The following is a 16,835-nucleotide window of genomic DNA, read 5'->3' on the forward strand; positions in this document are numbered from 1 at the left end:
TAAAGCTTTTTAAAGAAAGCAAATACGTTAAGTAATGTTTGTCTTATTTTTCCTCTTTTCGGCTTTATTGGGAATTTATTATTTTAAGCCCAAAGATTTCAAGTTCAAAAGAAAAACTGCGATTTATTGGCGGCATTTTAAAGAAAAGAACTTGTCGCAATGATTTAAAATGTCTCTGGAAGTAATTAGATTTTCTTTTATACTTCCTGTTTTTTAAAAGGGTTCTGTTTCGCAAGGAATAATGTAACGAGTTGGCTTAATGCTTCTCTTTCTTTTGAGGATTTTCAGTTTTTTCGTACGATTAATCAAAGTGCCTGTTAATATTCGATTTCTTTGATCAAATAAGGTTTCAGGGGATTTTTCGAAAAGATGACACAGGAGTTGGAAAAAACGTTAGTACGCTAGTGTTCGTTATATGAATAGCTGTTGTAAGATCTAAAGGGTTTTATGAAACTGTTGTTCAGAAACCAAGGCCATGTTCAGAACCGCCCTTAGAGGTGTGCGGTCGTGCCGGGCCCGCGTTTTGGGGGGGGGGGAATGGTGGGGCTCTGCAGTTACGGCAATCTGGAATTATTTCTTTCATAAATTCTGAATTTTCATCCATTTTAGAATTTTGCGTTTTCAACCAGAAAGAAATAGTTCTGGAATTTTCTAGATTATCATCTGGAAAAAATAATTCCGTAATCATCTATTTTCTATCATAAATTCTGAATTTTCACCGATTCTGCAACCGTTTCTTTATACAATTTTGGATTTATTTCTTTCGTTTATTCTGAATTTTCATGTTGGAAAATTGGCCCATTATTTTTCTCACTTACATGTAATTGCGTTAATATTTTTTCGTATGGATATTTTTTTCAGCACTCGTGTATATGTTGTAATAATATATAAATGTGTTTTAATGCCGATTTCTTTCTCCCACAGTGTGAAAATGGGAACTAAGGTGCCCCAAAATGATTAAGGTGCCTCTGGCCCCGCGTGCGGCAATGGCCTTGTTTATGCGAGAATTCATGTCAGAGACACAGAAGACATGTTTGATCATGTGTGTGTGTCTCCTACGGCTCGAACGTGGTAGTGTTGTGGTAGAACTGTCGACTAACGCTGTTTGCGCGGAGACACGCGTAAAAAAAACGTCAAAGGGAGCAATTTTCCTCCGGTTTAAAGAATTCGGTCAATAGAGAGGAAAACGTGACGAAATGTTGACGTGATCCCAAGAATTGCCCTTTTCCCCCTAATTTCATTCCCTTGTTTTTTTTTTTCTGCTTCCAACATTCCTTGGCTACTGGGGATGGTGAGTGAGATTGTAGGTGTAGGTTTCCTTCCAGAGATTGTCGAAAAGAAAATATTGTTATACCCTTCGAGCTTAATGGCCACCGATAGAAGGAGCTTCCACTAAATGTCACCATCCACAAAAATGAACCAGAGTTCCCGTGTGACATGTTTCCAACCGGGGCTGTCGTGAGTGGTCAGGGGTGGTTCGACCTGACTTGCCGCCCGGGTGCCAAACCCTCATGTTCCAACTCTGCAAAGGATTTTAGCAACAACACCCTATATATAAGATCTTATCCTTAGGGGTGATGGATTTAGCCGAGGGGACTCTAGGATTGACCGGATTTTTTTTTTATCTGTCCAAAGCCGCACACCATTTAGTAACCAACAAAATGCATTTGACCATACATCCCGCTTTTAAAGAAATTGCCCCGTTTTTTAGTCGAGTTATTTCGCCGTTGTGAATTATACCAGATAAATTTTTCCACATTTAAAGCCATCATACTTTCCTTCCATTTAGGACTGAATTTTTTTAAATTACTCTCAAATCTTCAACATACAGTCAGACCTTTTTAATGCCACCATACATATCCCACGATTCTCAGGGCTTAAACTTGGGACGAGAGGGGGCTGTGGTGTTCCAGGCCCTGGGCAAGTGAGAGCCAGAATCCCTTCCTGGCCTTTATTTGACAGCACCTGATAAAAATTACTGGTTGGGAGCACGAAAATGTACAATGACTCACAAAAGAAAGAGAGCTAGAGTCTTGGAGACTTATTATTCAAAATTCAGGTGTCCAAACAAAAGTCTAGGCTCACGCCCCTTACAATTTGCTGCCTGGAGGCACTGCACATCTTGTACCGTTGCTTAAGCCACCCCTGTGAGTAGTTTAACTGATTTTGGCCATTTTTAGTGTTTGAACCTTTGGACTATGATCAATGATGAGCTCTATTAAAAAATTATTAGGTGATCATTCACCGAAGATTTGGTGGACTGATACGTGTATAGTAATATCACATGTATAGTATTTAGCACAATCATTTTATAAGCATATAGAGGGGTAAAGAGGGACTAGCGCTCACCTTCATCGTAGTCGTCACTTCTCCGCGGTCTGTCGATAGGATGTTCCCAAACAGCCAATTCATCGCTCTCAGTCACATATATCCACGTTGTCGTGCGATAACTTTCAGAATGGATGCCTTAAATTCAATCAGGAAATCGGTAAAGATAATTGGATAGAGAGTTTTCTCTGGTTGTTATGCAGATACAACCCTGTAGAAAGAAAAGCTAATTGTCTGATCCGGAAATCGAACCGTGCCCTCTACGCAAGAGCAACTGGGTTCCATTCCAGGAAGAGACAGCTGACATTTCTTTCCAAAGGCTCGTATCTGCATAACAACCAGAAAAAAATATCTTTCCTAATGTGTTACGGGCAGAAAAAACAACATCATCTCTCGGCTTGGAAAAGGTATTGTTAAATTCTACGATTTACTAACCTGCGTCTTCATCTTCGTCGGGATAGAGATCAGCTTCGAGTCCCGGACCACATTCTGTTGACCATGACCTGGCCAACGTACCCGAGTACGGCCCGTACCTTGACGACGGGCCACCAGAGTACGTTTCTCCGAACCCACCCACGGAGAGCTTCTGCTGTTGCTGCCTCCACATGAAGCTTTGCTGCGCCTGCTGTTGATGGTGGTGATGGTGATGATGGGAATGAGCACCAGGTATGGGCTCCCAGAAAGTTCTCTGGTATTGCCTCTCCCACATACCTGGAGGAGGAGCCGAAAGTGGGGCGGTCTGTTCACTGATCTTCTCTTTGCACTGTGAACACAAGACTTTCTTCGATAATGGGCCGCCGAACGAAGCTGCACCGGCCGATGAGGTATCTAGCTCTTCGTCGCTCTTCTCCGGACTGTGACTTTTCGACCTTACGTGGTGGCGGTGGTGGTCAGGGGGCACCAACTGTACATGATAACGAGAATCAGTGAAAGTGAATGAACCTACCAACCTAGTAGGACTGTGGACATAATAAGAAATACATCTGTACGATTATGACATACCTGTAGATGCGGCGGATGGTCTTTGCTTTCCGATTTGATCCGGGTCCTGTCCTTTCTTCTCCTTGTGGCAGTAGCATCGGCGTTGCTTTCGTAGACTTTCTGCTTAGGAATAGCTCCTTCACTGCACCACGCCGATAGAGAATGCTCCGGTTCTTCCACAGATTTGCTGCGCGATGGCCTCTCGCTTAGCCTGGCCCTACGGCCACGGTAATCCTGTTCGGGTTCGGTCTGGTTCTGTTGTTCTTGTGCTAGTGACGAGGTGGGTGATGACGAGAAAGGCGTCGTCGAAGAAGCTGTCGCCAACTTTTCCGACGATTTTTCACTGGTTGTGCTCGAAGGAGGAGAGGGAGATTGTTTCCTGCCACGCTTCTCTGGAACATCTGCAAAGTAAATCAATACACTAACTCATGTTTCACGTCACATGCAGAAGGTTGTTAATTGGAATGGGTCATTTCATTGAAATTTCGCTGCATTATAAATGATGGGCTTCCTACAACAAGACTAAATATGAGGGGAGACATCTTTTCTAATTTCAGAGACTTCTTGAGAGAAAGAAAATCAGACGCTATATTTCTCGAAACTCGACCGAAAAAATATGATTTGGCGATGAATTGGTGGAGAATGAAGTTGACATTCCAATGCGAGAGTTTCTTTTCTTCAACTTCCAGTAAAGTGCAAATGAAAAAGGCTGTAAATGTATACAGGGCAAACAAAAATTTGTGTGAAACTCTTTTTGACTTTTACAAATGATTTCCATTCCGATTTACCCTTTGCGGTGCTATGTCCGAGGGGGAATCGACATCAGAAAAAAAACGGAACTCCACTGTTACAAAGGCTCCTTGCGATTACAGAAAGGCCCTTAGATGTCAGCTTTTTTTAATAGCTCATGTAAGTATTTGAAAACCTTGATTGCTAATACTACTGACCCAGACATGCACCTCGTCCATATTCCTCAGCGGAACTTCTAACGAATTGGTACATGTTGGAATGTATGTGTAGTGAACCTGACGTGAAGTTTGTTTCTGTGTAATACTTTTTATGTATGTAGTGCTGACACATCTGGCATCTATTTTTTTATAACTATGGGTGAAGTGTAATGATTGAATAATTGTATTGTTGTAGGCCTGTTGCTCTCTGTGGCGAGACTTTTCAACGGGGAGATCGTCTCGCATTCGCGCCTCGAAGTTGGGAACCACAGAAAACCAACTTTAGCCGACCATCACTATGGCGACGGTGGAAGTCCATCACTGTGACCACTCGACCACCATAGCGACTGATTGGTGATACTGAGGTTCCAACGGGTTGATACCATAAAAGGCCACAAAAGAAAGATAATGCATAATAATCGGGGTTCCACAGGACTGCCCAAAATAATTAAAAATAAACTAAAAATTCTACTATTATAATCCATATTACAGGATTGGACTGATCATATGCAATTAAATACGAATATGAGTAAATGCTATTTACATATATATGTACGCCTGGAATTTCTGATCTTATCGTTCTCAGATACCGAATAGAAAGTTCGAGACGTCGGATACTCTTTCTCTTTTTGACAAGAACTCCATCGGGGCTAACTACTAAGTAACATACACATTTCAAGTGCGAAAAATTCATATCATGTGCAAAAGTTTATATCAAAATACAATCATTGAGTCCCATCCAATGAGTGCAGCCTTTCCTCTTTTTGGAAGCTTATCTTGTGCAGAGTGTAAACAGCTGCTAGTTATAGACCTTGTACAGTAACTACCAGTACTACTTATATAAGTGCAATAGCTTACAAAACAACCAACATCTAAATAACTTACAAAACAGCTTTCAACTAAAAAAAAAAGCTAACATCTAGGGTGCGCCAGAAACTACGAATCATAAAGTACCGGAAAAACCTCTGAACCGCGAAGGGTTCGAAAGGGGTTCGAACAGTTATCGTAATTCGACAGTTTTTCTATATTCTTCTCAATCCTTAAACTGATGACCTCAGCGGTCTGTTCAATCGCTCCCTGACGATTTGAATTGCAATAATATCGTTGCTTATTGAAATGATATATAGATGACGTGCGAATTTACGCGTTATTGTTTTCTTTTACCTCCATCCTCTCTGACAAATTATAGGTTCTACTATATTTCCTTCTTTTAATTCTATTGGATCTATGCGATACCTTTTTGCGCAGAAGAGGGAGAATAATAATATCTCAGACTATTCGTGCAATTTAAGGGTTAAAGAAGCTTCCAAAAATTCTACTTATAAAGAAAGGGTCCCCGAGGTAACGTCTTCAACAAGTTTTGAAAAAATTACCACTGATTCTGGTCATTTAAATATGCACAAAAATATAAAAAAACCCCATGGAATTATTATGGGTCGCACAAAGAAAAAAAGATGTAAATATTAATATTTTGAACACCAATAGAGGCCAAGAATGAATTTAAACTCCCGCAACCCCCTTTTTTCTTTCTTTCGAACCGAGCACAACTCAGATATATTGCCACGGGCAATTTACTACCTAGTGAGTGGCGCCGGAAGTGTAAGTGTGAATAGCTAACAATCTGAGTGCGTATCTAGTGTTGTGTCTGATTTTTCCGCGCTGCCATCCATATTTCAGGAGTGAAGTATAATGACATAGTCGTAAATATTTCTACCGTTTACAGGCCTGTTGTTCTCTGTGGCGAGACTTACGCCCGCAATCCTAGAGTATTAGTGAGGCCATTCGAATAACGCATGATAAACTACAGCACAGACAAAGAAAGCGAAAAAAATGTAACTACAGCACTGTAGTTTCTAGAGCAAAAGAGCTGGAGGAAAGAGTGAAAAACAAGCTAAAAGAGGTCTTTTATAGATACCGACAAGAAGCGCGAGAGGCGATGAGTAGCTAATTGTTGTAATTTTTAATAATTTTTTGCGACTTTAATAATTGCACTCCGCCGTTAATTTTTTAATTGGTATGTGTTTCTTGGTGAGATGAATGCACATGATTTTAGTCATAATTTTGTGAGGACGACACCTTGGGACCCTTTCCTTGTTAGACAAATGGAAATTCGTTTTTGTTTTTAATCCTCGCTTTAGCAGGAGTTGAAAGAAAGAACGACTGATCGCGAAAATTAAAACTCACCTTTTCTCCTCTTCGGAGTACTCTCCTGCGGCTCCCTCTGAACAGTCGACACATCTGGCTCGTACTCCCCGTTTGATGGTCTACGGGTCTGGGTTCTGCGTAGCTCACTAGAATCTTGAGCAACCTGTTGTACTTCTGCCTGAAAAGTACCTCGGTTTAATATGAGTCGAGCAAACAGTGAGAAGTAAGATAATGATATACGACTGTGCTTCCCAAACCCTGCTCCACTAAAGAACTCTTGGTGCTTCGTGAAAATATTGGTGCTTGAATGACTGAACTTTTTTTTAAACCTCAGTAATGTTCGAAAGAAGTACGCGAATGCACGAAATAAATTTAATGCACGCACAAAAGCTCTTTTGATGCATCTCCTAACATAGACAACCTTCAATTTCTTCTCTTTTAGTTTTTGTATATGTAATCAAGAAAAATTTCACATTTTATCAAAGCATTTCTCCTACTAGAGTCAATGCACTTTTTCATTTTTTCCCCAATCCCCTTCCTGCAAGCATTTTGGAGCGTTTCAATTTATATACCGTTCAAAATGTCATTGAGCTCATGGGCTGCTGCTTTTGCATATCCAAAGCTATTTTCACGAAGATCCCTTTCGATATGGCAAAGAAGGAAAGTAAAAAGGTCTCTAGGGGATAGTGCGGTGGAGAGGGCCTGCTTTTGTCGCAATGCAAAAAAAAAAAAAAAAAAAAATAAGAACTCGTAAGCTTGTATGCTGTGGGATTGACGTACGTAGCGTGTATATATATACAGTCGAAATGCCGTTTTAACGAATAACGTTATAGCGGAAATCTCGTGGTAACGAACACTTTTTAATACCCGCCAGATAAGTTTACATAGGCACAATGCACCCGGAATTCCTTTATAACGATATTTCGTTATAACGAAGTGATTTCTCCGGTCTCTTCGAGTTCCTTATAACAGGATTCAACTGTGTATATATATATACATATATATATTAAAACCATTGCTTTGCAGTAATTTAACATTTTTTGTGGTAGGAGATTGGTGAATTCCACGGACACCTCCCTTCCCACTTCTTCAGAGAGCATGATACCGTATTTACATACCTACAACTTACAAAGATTTAATAATTCATGAATAAGCAGTAAAATACTGGGTAGTGATTGATCACAATGACTTAAAAGCACTTTTTTAGTGCTTTTCTACGACTTACATATATATTTGTCGAAATTTTATGTCTATCTTGCTTAGGTTATTAGATAACACGAAAAACTCCTAAATTGTTTATTTATTTACACATCTCAACGGGCCGAGCCCAATTACAGAGATGGGAAACACCACGAACATAAGAATACAAAATACAAGTAATGAAAATTAATAGAAAAGCAAATAATAATTCACGAATTTACACGTTAAAAATAAAATCATCAACAAACTTAAAATACAAAAATATACACGCGCAACAGAAGCACACATTGAGAATTCAGCATGAGGAAGACAAATGAGAAAACAAGAAAATATATGCAAATTCATATTGCACCTAGTAGAACATGGAATCCTTGTTCACGAGAGGTGGCGTTCTAACCTTTCTTATCATTTGGCGCGCTATACCACTACGCTACTTTCATGACTCTATCTGCCATATTGCGGGAATTATTCAAGATTATATGGAAAATTTACAGAGTTCTCTTTAATCAATGTTCTTTTGCTCCCGGGAATCCCGAGATGATTCTTAGAGGTTAAAAATGATTGTAGAGGAGGCTGCGCATGTGTCACTGAATGCGAGATCTTAAAGTGTTCATAACTTTTGAATGGAAGAAGATATCGCGATGGAATAAGCAGAGTCTAAGTCAGGGGTTTCCAACTGGTGTTTGGCGGAAGCTTGGGGTTCCGTGGAAGCTTGTTTAGGATTCAACATGATCAAACGCCACGAAACCCGGAGAGCTTTCAAAGAAGAAACCTTTCTTGCTCCTATAATATAATCAGCGAAACTGTTCCTTATTTCGAATTTTAACGAGATAGCGTCTTAAAGAAAACAACAGACCCATCTTAGATGACTCAAAAATTTCAGGAAACAGTAACGTTACATTTTGTTTACTTCAAATTTACGAACCAGAAGTTTACGAATGTCATTTTGCGTTTCATCAGAAGATTATAAGTTGTTAAAACGATGTTTTTTTCGGAATTTTTTTATTCACGATTGCTAGAGATATTCTTGAGAGTAGGGATTCTTGAATTGCAGAATTTACGTGTAATTTACGGGATACCCAGGGCCATCTTATCACATGAGTCTTACCCGGGTGCCCCAACCTCATTTGCATAGGGGCTTCCACGATAAGATCTGGCACAATGATTTATGACAATAAATATGCAGCTGTGGTGATCGAGTGGTCATAGTGACGGACACTTTCGGCACAACTCACTAGGTAGTAAGTTGCCCATGGGGATAGACCTGAGTTGTGCTCGGTCTGAAAAAGAGAAAGATGATAAATATGTAAATTGAGGGGTGGTGCCTAAGCCCTCTTAATTTACATAGTTACCCGGTTTGCCCTGGGGGCTATAAGACGACAGTAGGGACGAATTTATTTATTTTGGGAAAATATTCAAAAATTTATTTCAGTTCCGTGGAAGAGGCTCATTATCATGTGAACGACCGAAAGAGTGATTTAGACACAGAGACGTATTTGGGAGGAGAGACTAAGCGAGCTATAGTCCAGGGTGGCTCCTTTGGAGGAATGAGAGTTCAAGAAAACTAGACTAGAATGGGTGAAGTGTGAAAAAGTTTTGTATCGCCCACAAGCAACAAAGCCATAAATCCACCTCCGGAGGGGGACCTCGAGCAAAGCCCGAATCAGAGGGCCCCTAAAATTGTGTGACTCAATTGCTCGAATTTGACATGTGTAGAGAACATAGCAAAATATGAATGTGCATGCATCCTCATGTCCAAGTTTAGGAATATATATATCTCGTAACCCTACTTCAACACTTTCGTTCGCATATTGAGTACGTAAATAATAAAAAGTTACATTGGAACTCCTACTGCCCGGCTGTGAGCTTAATAAGAATATATATATTTCGGTGGTATAAAACACGCACGCACACACAGATCTTTTTTCAGTTGGGGAGATATTCTCTTTCACTTCACTTGCACTGATTTGTTGTTTCTCTGGGCATAGAATTTCGATATCTGTGCGTAATGACAAAATAACATTCTACCTTATATTCACCTATCAAATAAAACTGTTACAATTGAAATTGACGACCGTTTTCTGAATTATGCGCTGCATTGAAAAAATTAATAAAGTATGATATTAACAAATATTTTATGAGCAGTAATATTAATTAATTGTTTAATTTTGTGACGTTTGCTTCAAAATTTTAACCGCTGTTGTTCATGTGCGGTAAGTTAAGGTTAGTACAATGCGTAAAAGAAGATAACACATGTTCAAGAGTCCGGTCCGGTCCAGTCATTGCAAACGTCACAAATTAAATAATATTACTGCTCATAAAGTATTTGTTAATATCATACTTTATTGATTTTTTCAATGCAGCGCATAATTCAGAAAACGGTCGTCAATTTCAATCAAACAATTGTAACAGTTTTATTTGATAGGTAGCAGAAGAGGTTCCAGTTCATTGATGTTTCTCCATGTGTAATATATTCATTGCACTGTATTCTTATTTTCACATTGGATTACAGTAAGGCCTTTGACTGTATCTGGAGAGAAGGCTTATTACATAAAATGATTACAAGGGGCTTTCCTCCAATGATAATTCAATTTCTGGAGTCGTATTTCAGAGACAGGACATTTCAAGTTAAAATAGGCGAACATATTTCAAGAATTGGATTAATTACAGCAGGCATAAACCAAGGCTCGAACCTTGGTCCATATGTCCATAACATTTTTATGGATGATTTTCCCACTATGACAAATGGATTATTAGGTATACGCCGATGATGCCATACTACTCATACTACTTATTTCCAACTAATATCCTACAATCATTCTTAGGGATATGCAGAATGAAATATACAAGATTCAAAATTGGAATATCTTCAATAGAGCAAAGTTAAATCCTGACAAGTGTGAACTTATTTGGCTCACCACAAAGAAAGAACCTATTAATACATCTCTAATGATAATGGACCATAATATCTTACCATCTCGGGAAATAAAATATCTGGGAATAACATTTGACAACAGACTAAATTTCAGAAATCATACAGTCAACAGAATTAAATCTGCAACCATTACATTGAATCAAATCATGAAATTTTGCTATCCGAGATCCAAGCTCAGCTTAAAAAACAAACTTTTGATATACACGCAAGTTATTAGACCAGCAATTCTCTACGCAGCGCCTGCATGGACATATGTCTCCAAGGGTAACATGCACCAAATACAAATATTTCAGAATAAGATTCTTAGAAAAATCTCTGGTGCCCCAAAATTTTTCAAGTCATGAGATCTACATAAAGAATTGGGTATCCAGTCAGTATATTCAAGTTCATCAAGAGGACTTCAAGAAATTTTTACGAGAAACTTGAAAACTCAAATTTGCATCATCTCAGCGAAATAGCAAGATACAATGAATATGAGAGACTGACTCGTCTCAGACCAAAGAATATATTGTTGAATCAATATAGAAAAGAGTTCTGAAATCCACTAAAATAGGGAAGTAAGTATTTCAGAATATTTCTTGTATATATTATAAATAGTACTTAAAACATTAGCCACCTTATAATTGGCCAGTAGAATTTCTTATTTGATATAAAATTTGCATTTTGTTGGAAGTTCTGTAATTAAAATTGAATTATTGCAATTGATGAAGATCGATTTTAGGTAGTACAAGAAATGTACATATTACTGGTGTACAATATTTTTAGTTAATAGTATGAGATTAATTACTATGGAATGTTGTGTCTTTTATTTTTCATATATAGGGGAACATATATTCTTTTCTTTAGTCGTAAGAAAGTTAATTACTGTATTATCTAAGTATATTTTATTTTCACATATAGAAAACGTATGTATTTTTTGATTTGATAATTTATCATAGATTTTGATAATAAGAAAATAAGGACAGATTTTGATTGAAAACATTGTCTAGAGGAAAAAAAACAAAAACAACCATGATTGTTTAGGAATGATGCTACAATGATGATTGACCGATCCTGCGTAATGGCTGAAGGGCTCGCTGGAAGGAGATTTTGAAAATCTGAGGGCTGCAATTATCTGGGAAAAGAAAAGGAAGGGGGGTGGATGGGTAAAATTGAATAAGAATATAACATAAGGTCTAATTAAAATTTTTCACGTTAGTAGTGAAAACCCATGATGTAGATCTAAAATTTAAATATTATTTGATCTGGCGCTCTGTATCACTTGTTCACGGTCACGGTCTTATTTTCAATGTTTCCAAAAGGCCCTTTTTTACTGATAATATTAACTTTTTACCCTTTCATTGGTCGTGCAATGTAACAAAGAAAGGCTTCATTTGTTCCATGGTGAATAAGTTTTCAAAATATGGACGTTTATAGTCTGAGTACAGTATCTGTATAGATATTTGTTTTCCTTAGCAGAAAAAAGTTACTATATTGTATCAGGTTGCATGCTATTTTGCCATTACGCACATGTACAACAGGTGAAATGAAAAAGAATGTGCTCACTAGCTGGGGAAAAAAGTTGGAGGGCACATTTCATGTAGGAATGAAATTTTTCCTTCTCCCTTGGGCATCTCGGTGCTCCCTCTATGGCCTCCACAACCTGAACCCATTCTCTATAGGCTTAGATCTGAGGTGGACCTCCTTAAAAGTAAATTTATAGTGTAAAAAAGAAAATTACGATTTGCCTCGAGCCCGCGTGCTAGATCCCTGCCAGGCCTACCATTGGGGAGGGGGTCATGGGTTATCACTTATACTATTGAGAATGCATGCTTGATTTCGTACTCAGCAGATATTCACCGACAACTCAGATGAACTTGAATCAAGGGTATTATTCAATGATTCACATTATGATTATTTCAGTTTCAGTTAGAGTTCTTGTACTGGTGCTTTTTCTTCTGGTGATGGTTAAAATTAAAGCTCTTCATTCGGGAATATGCCTCCCAATAGATTCACAGGGCTCCTCGCGTTGGGGTTCGACTTTAGGAAGACTTTGCTCTTCCTTTTTTTTGCTTGATTTCCCAAATATTAACTAAAGAGACAGCGGCTTTAGATATTTATCGCTGGTATTCCAACTACATATTGTTCAAATTTGTTTTAAAATGCCTATATGTAAAAGAGGTGACATTTTTAGATGCAGTTGAGTAGTACTACAAGATATACATATTGTTGTCTATCTGTAATTCTGTGGCGCTTGTAACAAGATCGTTTAAGTGCTTTCAGAATTAGTACTCCTTGATGAAACTTTCTCCTCAAAAGTGCTCCGCGACGTAAAAAGTTTGGGAGCCACTGATAGAGGACGCTGTTAAAATAATTACATGGAAAGAATAATGAGTGTGAAATTTGATCACGCTTGGTTTGAATGAGTGTCATCCCCTACCTCATCTTCCCTGGTTGTCTCGGCAAGTCTGAAACTCTCACTTCCGGTGTCGAATGTCCTGCGCGATACCGACTCGCTGTTCGTCGAAGTGGTGGTCGTCGTCGCTGTTGTGTCTTGGTCCCCGCCTTTCTTCGAACTGCATTCTTCGGAACCACTCTTGCCGCTGTTGTTGGTGCTGCTGGTGTTGCACGACCCGTTCTCTAGTATGAAGCTACCGGACGTGGTGCTTTCGAAACTCGACGTCGTCGCCTCGGATGGGATACACTCCGACGATGACGATTTCTTTGATTTCTCTCTCTCTCCCGAAACGTGATTATTATCCGACGGTGAAGACATGTCCGAGTGTTTCCGGCTCCGGCACCTCCTCGAATTCGAGTATTCGGCTTGGCTGCTTTCCTCGGACACTTCGGATACGGTGGACAGTTCTTCAGACGGTTTCAGTTCACTCGGCTGGTAGATCGAAGATTGAGTTAGGCTTGTATCTAATTCACCGAAACGCAGTTCCCCTTCTTGGAAACCCGACAGAACGCAAGAACTCTCCGAGGATTCCGATTCAGTTCGTTGCCTGTGTATTTGCCGCCGATCGTCTCTGAAAGAGAGAAGTATTCTCAATACATAATCTCACTGCTTCGGTGATTGGCACAAAGGATATGTTTTAAAAAAAGACATTATGAAGATTATACACATAAACACAAGGTTCGTTAGCGTTCAATGCCCTCACCCGTTGTTCGAAGAGGATGTCACGTAAGTCTGACAGCAAGATCCTTCGTTATTGATGGATTCCGGAAATTCGTCGGAAGTCGTTGCCGTCGTGGTCGCAGTCTCGCTGCGAAGTTCGATCACAGTCTCGACGCCTTCCTCTTGCAAACTAGACAGCGGCTCCGGCGAAGCGTCGAATATCGGCGTTATGTCACTAGTTCTGTCTGAGTCCGGGGTACCGCTGGTACCATCTGCTGCTAATCTGCACCTGAAAAAAAATCATTATATGGTATTTAACTATCGTGATATCGGTTGCTTGAGAACTTGAAGGCTTTTTTTTTGCTAACTTAGTTATTTTAAAATTCAGTTGGCCCCGCTTAATATGATAACGAATGAACGGATACCCAACTTAAATGGATAAAAACCTCTTTAACCGAGGTTTTTCGAGGATTTTCTTCTTTCCTCTGGAACCGAATTTCGCTCATAGAGGCAATGCTAAAGTTCACCGCTTAATCGAATAAGTTCAGAAATAGAATATCGTGATCGTCCCACAGCAACTGTTAATACACATCAACTACTATGTACATTATAATTTTATTGGATAAAACATTTGGAATTGATGGCAGACATGTTGCCAAGTTAAGACTTAGAAAAAAAACCTAGACTTGAGATTTGTACTAGCATCAAAGTATCTGCGTTTTCTTTAATACGTAGGTAAATTTAATAATTTTATTTTTGTTGTTTTCTGTTGAGCCCATAAAGAGCGCTAAATTTCGTACTGATAATTCAAGATCTTAGTTATTGCGATCGTTGCAATTCAATATGATTTTCATCTCACTTTGATGTCTAGATTTAGTCAAGAATCTTTATTTATGTCGATACTTCATCAGAATAGTGTGTGTTTTGAATATACAAATTAGACTAGCGGTGTCAAACAGCAATTGAACTGTTTCCCACAATTGAATCGAATACTACGCTTAATCGGATATTGTGCGCTGGAACCGTTAATATCCATTTAAGTGGGGCCGACCGTACATATTGATGGTTATTTGGGTCTGATTCATGTTTTCAATAGGTGTTGACTCGGTGAGGATCGGGGCAGGATCAATGAATCTATAAACACTGTTTCGTGAGAAGGTTTATCATCATAACAGTATAATGTATGTAACTCGGAAGAGAAAAGGAAAAATTGGTTTTTTTTTGGGATTGTTGTGTGAACACTTGTTCCCATTACTGCAGTTTTTAAATTTCATGCCATCGTGACGTGTTTATTTCGTATCATATAAGTGTCATTATAATCAGCAAATAAACTCCTAATCACCCACGTTTGAATAAATCTGACTGTGAATATAAAAGTCCACTGTGTACTCTTTTTCTCTCTCTCTGTCATAATTTCTTATTTCTAATGCATTTTTATCCGGTAGATGACACTGTTTTGCTTGGGATTTTCAAAATTTGCTGTTTTGGTGGAAAATTAGACCTAACATCCTAGGGAAATCATTTGAAAATGTTGTTTTGTTAATCTGACTTTGCATATTATGGACTCGATCACGAATTACCAGAATGTAGACATACTATGCCGAACAGCTCCCTCTATTAGGAAAATGAAACGCATCGTAAATAATTAATTCGCTGCTCGGTTACTTGTCGCGTTTCTTGTGTCCTTCCCCCGATAAAGCTTTAATTCAACAGCACCCTAATAAGACGCTAGTGATTAAAAATGATAAATTTTTATATTCGTTTTCATATTGTTTTCTATCTAGCCCATACATTGGCCATTTACTGCTATTCACCGTTATTAAATCCGCCATTACAGGGAGTATGACGTTTTACTGGCGAATCGTTGATCCTAGAGGTATACTTTCAATTAGGAAAGTTCCCAAATAAACGTGTAATACTCATATATGCCATTCTTGGTGTAAGAGGTTGTATAGTTATTAAAATAAAAAAATTAACTTTTTATGTATTGTCCCCGTGTGCACCAAAACCCAGTTAGAAAGTTGTTCCCCTGTCTCGCCAAAAAAAAAGAGGCCAACAAAAAAAAATCCACGATTATAAATGCAATATTCACTGAGATATTCGAAAAAAAAAGGAAAGTTGGGGAAAACAGCTCGATATGGGGGAAAAACCGCTTTACCCGCATTAACGTTGTTTTTTTTTAACAACTTTCCTTCGTTTTTCCTAATTCGAATATCTCAGTGAATATTGTATTTAGGAACATGGAAAGTTTTCTTGTTGGCATCACGAGGGACAGTGCAACAACTATCGAATTTGGTTTTGGTGCACACGGGGACTGTATAAAAAGTTTTTTTTAAATTTTAATAACTATAACCTCTTACAACAAGAATGACATATCTGAGTACTACACGTTATTTGGACACTTTTTCTAATTGGAAGTATGCCTCTGGGACCAACGATTCGCTAGTAAAATGCCGTAGGCTCTGTTGCCTACCTTTATCTAACTGGACCACAGAGTTAGAATAATATAGAGAGCGCGCGAGAGGTTACAATGTGAAGGAAGCAAAGATCGGAGTCACGTGACTCCGGTCAAAAGGCTGGTCAGGGAATCTCGCTGGCAATGCTTTCCTTATGGTTATTCGTATGACGATCTACACGAGCTGTCTTATTTTTGATTAGGATGGGTCAGGAAAGGGGGACCACACAGTATCATTTCACAAGGGAATACTTTTTTGCTTATTCCCCTTCTTATAAATTAAAAATTGGAATATTAAATTAACGATTCAATGTATTTCTGACGTAGTCTCAGTTTTTAACGATTCCATTTTGGATTTAATTCAATTAAAGTTCCAAGTTTTGGTAAAATTCAAATGTCATGAGCCATTATTAAATGTTTTAGTAGAATTTTTGGTAATAAATGATTGAAGTAATGAGTTTTATTAACTTTTAACTGAAATATACGTCTCCGCAAGATTTGGCGAGCTAGTGAGTTTATTCGAGTTTCGCTCAACTTGAAGAAAATATGCTTTTCAGAATGAGGAATTTATGGCAAATATTTTATTTAAATAGAATGTAATGAAAACTCACCCTCTAGACAATGGCAGTTTTGCATAAAAATGTATAACTACCTCTAAAAATAGTATTTTTATCTCTCTTCACACCACAGAAAAGAATTTTTTTCATTGATTAATTTGTGTTTGTTGTATGTGAAATTGCCCTCAAA

At 38.4% G+C, this 16,835-nt stretch overlaps 1 protein-coding gene across 4 annotated transcripts in view; it reads right to left on the reverse strand.

Annotated features, from left to right (window-relative positions):
• LOC149081649 (uncharacterized) overlaps nt 1-16,835 on the reverse strand; it is a 558,055-nt gene that overhangs the window by 28,568 nt on the left and 512,652 nt on the right. For all 4 annotated transcript variants that reach the window (XM_089237063.1, XM_089237062.1, XM_089237066.1 and 1 more), the window contains 6 exons: nt 13,677-13,922; nt 12,956-13,544; nt 6,441-6,579; nt 3,331-3,710; nt 2,764-3,232; nt 2,350-2,466 (listed from right to left, as the gene is read on the reverse strand). In XM_089237063.1, the coding sequence (XP_089093189.1) occupies nt 2,350-2,466; nt 2,764-3,232; nt 3,331-3,710; nt 6,441-6,579; nt 12,956-13,544; nt 13,677-13,922 (1,940 nt within the window). The remainder of the gene's footprint in view (nt 1-2,349; nt 2,467-2,763; nt 3,233-3,330; nt 3,711-6,440; nt 6,580-12,955; nt 13,545-13,676; nt 13,923-16,835) is intronic.

Source organism: Pholcus phalangioides, unplaced genomic scaffold (genome assembly GCF_987345545.1).
Source record: "Pholcus phalangioides strain wild (caught in Gottingen) unplaced genomic scaffold, Ppha-v1.0 ptg000009l_1, whole genome shotgun sequence".
Taxonomy (NCBI): Eukaryota; Metazoa; Arthropoda; class Arachnida; order Araneae; family Pholcidae; genus Pholcus; species Pholcus phalangioides.